The following is a 5,811-nucleotide window of genomic DNA, read 5'->3' as shown; positions in this document are numbered from 1 at the left end:
GCGGCGGCAGCAGCAGCAGCAGCAGCGCGGGGGAACCTGGAGGCGCCGAGAGCAGCTTGTCCCCGCACGCCCCGGAGCGCGAAATTCCCGATCCCGGCGACGCTGAGAGCCCCAATGGACACCTGGCGGCGACGCAGCGCCCGGTTGCCAGGTCTAAAATCAAGGTACGGTGTCGACTCTGCCCCCACCGCCACCTGCACCACGCCCTGGCGTCAGGCTCCCGGGGCCCGCGCCCCTCCCTGCCGCGCCCGTCCGCCCGCCCGCGCACCCAGCACTCGCCGCGCGACTTCTGCACCTGCCCCTGGGCCGCGGCCAGGGCGCCTCGGCACGTCCTCCCTGGGGCTGGGTTGTCGCCCGCGCCGCTGCGCCCGGCTCCTGGGTGGGTTCAGACCGCCTGATGCCTGGAGCCTCGTGTGGCCGCGGCCTTCGGGAGCCGGGACCAGCAGGAAAGGCTCGGACGCCGCTATCTTCCTTCAGCCACCCATTCTGCGCGCAAGCCTTGAAGGATAACCAGTCTGTCGGTGTTCTTGGGATCCTAAAAGAGAGAAATTCCACCCTTTGGGATGCAGTTCCTTGCGCCTTGTGGTTCTGAGAGTTTCACACTCTTCATTGTGTTCAGGGCGTTGGCGGCAACTTGACACACAGTAGGCCTCTCACCACAGCCATTCCCAATGCCTGTTAGCTTGTGCTTGGCACATTCGATTTGTCATTTCTCTCAGATCTTCTTGAGTTGATGGATAAAAGGGTTCAGCTGAAGTTTTCTTTTCTTTTTTTCCCCTCCCCCCCCCCTCCTTCCTTTCTTTTTTTCTTATTTATTTTTGTTGTTGTTGTTGTTGTTGAGACAGAATCTCACTCTGCTGCCCAGGCTAGAGTGCCATGGCATAAGCCTAGCTCACAGCAACCTTGAACTCCTGGGATCTAGTAATCTTCCTGCCTCAGCCTCCTGAGTCGAAGTGCACATTTCTTTAGTGCCCTTACCCCAGTGGATTGAAGTGTATGTTTACCATTGTGGTTATGTTTCTGGGCTCCCCTGAGTATTATGAAATTGTAGGCAGCATTGTGTTCTGACGCCCACCTGCGTTTTCCTGGGCTAAATTTCATGATGGCCTTACTCAAGGTATCCGCTATCCTTCAAGATTAAAGGATTCCTATTCCACTGACTGGGGTGGAGCTGGGGTAGAGGCTGGGGTGTGAATCACATGACCCAGTTCCTGGCCAGGTGGGCCGTAAGTTCGACCCTGTGCTGTGAGCCCTCAAGGCCCTTGATATGGGTGATAATTCCAGGGTGCTCCAGTGTGTAGGTGCTGCGCAGGCGGCAGGTAGAGTGGAGTAGGGAGGGAGAGCCCTGGGTTTGCAGTGGATTGAGAAAGCAGCTGGTACTTCCCTGGGAGAGCCCATCCCTCCCCTATGCACATTCCTGGTTCCCAGGGTTTGGCTCAGGGGGGCCTGGACACATTTGGTTATGAATTGAAGTTTGGGTGTAGAATTGGAAGGAAAAGATCTCTTTGTACCACTGCAAAGATATGTTGGTTTGCTATTTAGCGTGAAGTGTGAGGCTGAGGTTCAAAGTCAGCTGGCCTGAGGCTTTTCTGGGCCTGGTGGGGTTAAGTGGGAGGGAACTGTTTGCCTGAGGCTGGTAGCTCTTCCCTTCGGGAAATTCTACTGTGTCCCACTTGCATATTTATCACCAGGCTGGAAGGACAATTGCAACGTTGTTTTGGGAGGCTCTGTAGCCAATTTGCCCCTCTGTCCCCCAGTTGCCTGGATTCCTCTGGAGAGAAAAGTAGCAGAAGAGGAAGATCCAGTCTCTTAACCAGTATTTGAGGTGATGTCTCTTTTCTGCCTCAAGCAAACAAGGCAGTTGGAACCCTGGATTAAAGGAATAAGTAGAGCAATTTTATTTCTAAGATCAGTTGTCCGAGTACTGGGGGCAGGGGAGTAGCACAGTTTGTCCCTGGGCTGTTAATGAGGAACCGTCTTTCTATAGTTTGCAGGATGTTCAAGTTCCTTATCTCCCCCTCTACCCAAAGGAGACATCTTGGTATTGGTATGCTTCAAGCCTCCAGAATTATTGGCCTCGGTACTGGCAGTTTTCAAATGACTGACCAAATTGCCCGTGACCTAACACGTTGTGTAATTCTAAACAAGGCATGTTGAACCCCCAGTTTCTCAGAGAATTTGTTTTTTAATGGGAGAGGAGGAAAGCAACATAAGAGTGAGGCCCATACATAATGCATTTTTTTTTTTTTTGGAGACAGAATCTCCATTTGTTGCCCTTGGTAGAGTGCTGTGGCATCACAGCTCACAGCAACCTCCAGCTCTTAGGCTTAGGCAATTCTCTTGCCTCAGCTTTTTGAGCAGCTGGGATTACAGGCGCCCGCCACAATGCCTGGCTATTTTTTGTTGTTGTTGCAGTTTGGCTGAAGCCGGGTTTGAACCTGCCACCCTCGTAAATGGAGCTTCCACCCTACTCACTGAGCCATAGGTGCCGCCCATAATGCATTGTTTTAATGACTTAGTTCTAATAACTTGAAGACACTGGGAATGGCCTCCCAGGAAGGGCAGGTTGGAGGCAGCACTTATCCCATCTAACAGTAGGAAGTGCCTGCTCCCACCCTGGTGTTTCTTCCAGGATTATCTGGCAGTGGCAGTTAAGTATCTAAGCTCTCTCTGGCTTTGTCCCTTCTTAGTTGTGTGACCATCAATGAGGAAGTTGTTCATTCCTCTGGGCCTCAGTTTCCTTACCTGTAAAATGGGGGCAATAATGTTACCTCCCTCCTAGAGCTGTGAGGATGAATGGATTAAGGGTAGACTGTGACATGTGCCCACTAACTGTAGATACTATTTGGGTTGGTGGGGAGATAGAGTAAGGCTAACTCTGTGGCAGCTCAGCCAGAAGGTCAAGCAAAAGTATGATCAATTCTGAATGGGGAAGGTTTCCTGATGTGGGTTTGAAGGCTGTGGAGAAGGGAGGTGTGGGCTGAGCCCCACAGCTGGAGCATGTAAAGGACTCAGGTCTGGTGACTGAAGGGTAGGAAGCGGGGCCTTCTGGAGCCAGGGAGAGTCAGTGCAGAGGAGAAATTCTGGAAAGTTTGTGGGAAAAAAACTCTTCAATGAGACCCTCTTATCTGCTGTGGTCATGGCTGTGCCATCTCCTCTGAGCCTCAGTTCCCTGAGCTCTAAAATGTAGGACTCATTGAGTCAGCCTCTCAGAAGCATTTATGCGTAGATTAAATGAGGTGGGGGGTGCAAATTGTTCACTTCTGTGCCTTTAATTTTTTTTTATTATTTTTTAATTTTTAATTTTTTGAGATAGTCTCACTATGTTGCCCTCAGTAGAGTGCTGTGGCTTAATAGCTCACAGCAACCTCAAACTCTTGGACTTAAGAGATCCTCTTGTCTCAGCCTCCCATAGCTGGGACCACAGGCGCTCACCACAACGCCTGGCTATTTTTGTTGTTGTTGTTGCAGTTGTTATTGTTGATTTTAGCTGGCCCAGGCTGGGTTTGAAACCGCCAGCTTCAGTGTATGTGGCTGGTGCCCTACCCACTAACCTAGGGGCGCCACTCACAGCACTTCTGTGCCTTTAAAAATGCCTAATGAGAAGTTAGTTGACAATGACAGACAAAAAGTTTTAACATCTTTTCTTTTGCCTGCAGCAGGGATATGAGATTCCACTGTATACATGAGTGGATCTGGAAAGAAATCCCAGGTGCAGGTCGGAAGCCAGCCTTTCCCAGCTTAGCTGCCTTTTGACCGTGTGCCTGGGGGCAGATTGTGAAAGTGTTTCTTTACTGGTGGGGATTCTGTCATTTTCCAAAGAGACTGGGGTGGGGAGGTGATAATACGTTTGGGATAGGGTGCTTGTCAGGTCCCTTTGCTTTCCTCCTGCATCTATTTGTAGGTCTCCAGCTATGAGATCACTAATGTCCTTCAGAGGTTTATCCGGAACAAATAGTAGCTCTGTAGTCGACTCAGTTGACTGATAAGATTCACTCCTGGCTCGGCACCTGTGGCTGAAGTGGCTAAGGCGCCAGCCACATACACCTAAGGTGGTGGGTTCGAATCCAGCCTGGCCCCGCCAAAACAATGACGGCTGCAACCAAAAGATAGCCAGGCGCTGTGGCAGGCGCCTATAGTCCCAGCTACTTGGGAGGCAGAGGCAGGAGACTCGCTTGAGCCCAGGAGTTGGAGGTTGCTGTGAGCTGTGATGCTACAGCACTCTACTCAGGGGGATAGCTTGAGCCTCCATCTCAAAAAAAAAAAAAAAAAGATTCACTCCTGACTCTGTGGCTGGTAGGACCCAGGTGTCAGTATAGACCAGCAGGTGAATTTATCCTCTCACCCTATCCTTTCTCTCCTATGGTTCCTCAAAAGGAACTAAATTTAGATTCCTTCAAAAGTATTCTTCACTTTTTATGGGGCTTTCTAGTTCTTGGTACTAAAGATATGTGAACACGAAGTGGTCTTCCCCCATCCATTTTTACTTTGGAGAGTTTCAAAGGTAGAGTCGTGTATATCTGGGGAATTTGTTGTGTAGAGTTCCCAGCAGTCTGGATTTTGCTGAATGCATCACTGGGGTGTCTGACATTCTTCAGCCCGCTAGGTTTCTCCCACTGGGTAGGTGGATCTCCAGCTAAACTGCTTTGCAAATTAAGTAAGATTAAAGATGACACAAGTTCCTCAGTTGCACTGCCACATTTCAAATGCTTAATAGCCATGCGTGACTAGTGGCTACTGTGTTACTCAGTACAGAATAGAATTTTTATGTCACCCCAGGAAGTGCTATTGGACAACAGGGCTCTACGTGCTCAATCAGATCTATTTTCGTTAGGATAAAAATATGTCACAATGGAGGTTTCAAGAGATCAAGAGGCATTTAACATTTGTTATCTCTCCCCCCACCCCATCCCCTCACCCCCGACCCAAGTGGAGTCTCACTCTGTAGGCTGGGGATAGAGTGCCATGGCATCATTATAACTCACAGCAATCCCAAATTCCTGGGCTCAAGTGTTCCTCCTGCCTCAGACTCCCAAGTAGCTGGAACTACAGATGCCTGCAGATACTATGTGCAACTGCAGATACCATGTGCAACTATTTTCTCAATTTTTTGTCCCCGGTTGGGGTAGGATGTAGGTCTTTTTCTTGCTTAGGTCTCAAACTCCTGACCTGAAGTAATCCACCCTTGGGCTCCCAGAGTGCTAGGATTATAGGTGTGAGCCACTGTCTGCTGTCCTGGTTATCTCTCATTTTGTGATGTTACAGCTGCTGATGATCAGGGCCTAAATATTTTGGGTTATTGGTATTCTAAAACAATGATAAGCCAGGCATGGAGGCTCATGCCTGTAATCCATACACTTTGGGAGGTGGAGGTGGGAGGATCACTTGAGGGCAGGAATTTGAGACCAGCCTGGGCAAGGTAGCAAGTCCTTGGTTTTTTTTTTTTTTTTTTTTTTTTTGAAGCTGAGTCTCATTATGTTGCCCTTGGTAGAGTGCTGTGGTGTCTTACAGCAACCTCAAACTCTTGGGCTTAAGCGATTCTCTTGTCTCAGCTTCCCAAGCAGCTGGGGCCACAGATGCCCCCACGCCTAACACCAGGCTATTTTTTTGTTGCAGTTGTTGTTTAGCAGGCCAGGGCTGGGTTTGAACCTGCCTGCCTGCCTCGTTGTATGTGGCTGACACCCTAACCACTGCATTACAGGCGCCAAGCCAAAAGAAATTTTTTTTTTAGAGGCAGAGTCCCACTTTGTTGCCCTTGGTAGAGTGCTGTGGTGTCACAGCTCACAGCAACCTCCAGCTCCTGGGCTTAGG

The 5,811-nt window shown here is 49.8% G+C and overlaps 1 protein-coding gene across 1 annotated transcript in view; it reads left to right on the top strand.

Annotated features, from left to right (window-relative positions):
• Nucleotides 1-5,811, top strand: part of OVOL2 (ovo like zinc finger 2) — a 31,380-nt gene that overhangs the window by 828 nt on the left and 24,741 nt on the right. Inside the window, exon 2 of the mRNA XM_023507821.1 lies at nt 14-164. Coding sequence (XP_023363589.1) covers nt 14-164 — 151 coding nt within the window. The remainder of the gene's footprint in view (nt 1-13; nt 165-5,811) is intronic.

Source organism: Otolemur garnettii, unplaced genomic scaffold (genome assembly GCF_000181295.1).
Source record: "Otolemur garnettii isolate 467f Iridium unplaced genomic scaffold, OtoGar3 scaffold00208, whole genome shotgun sequence".
Classification (NCBI taxonomy): domain Eukaryota; kingdom Metazoa; phylum Chordata; class Mammalia; order Primates; family Galagidae; genus Otolemur; species Otolemur garnettii.
This window is presented reverse-complemented; position numbering and strand designations above follow the sequence as displayed.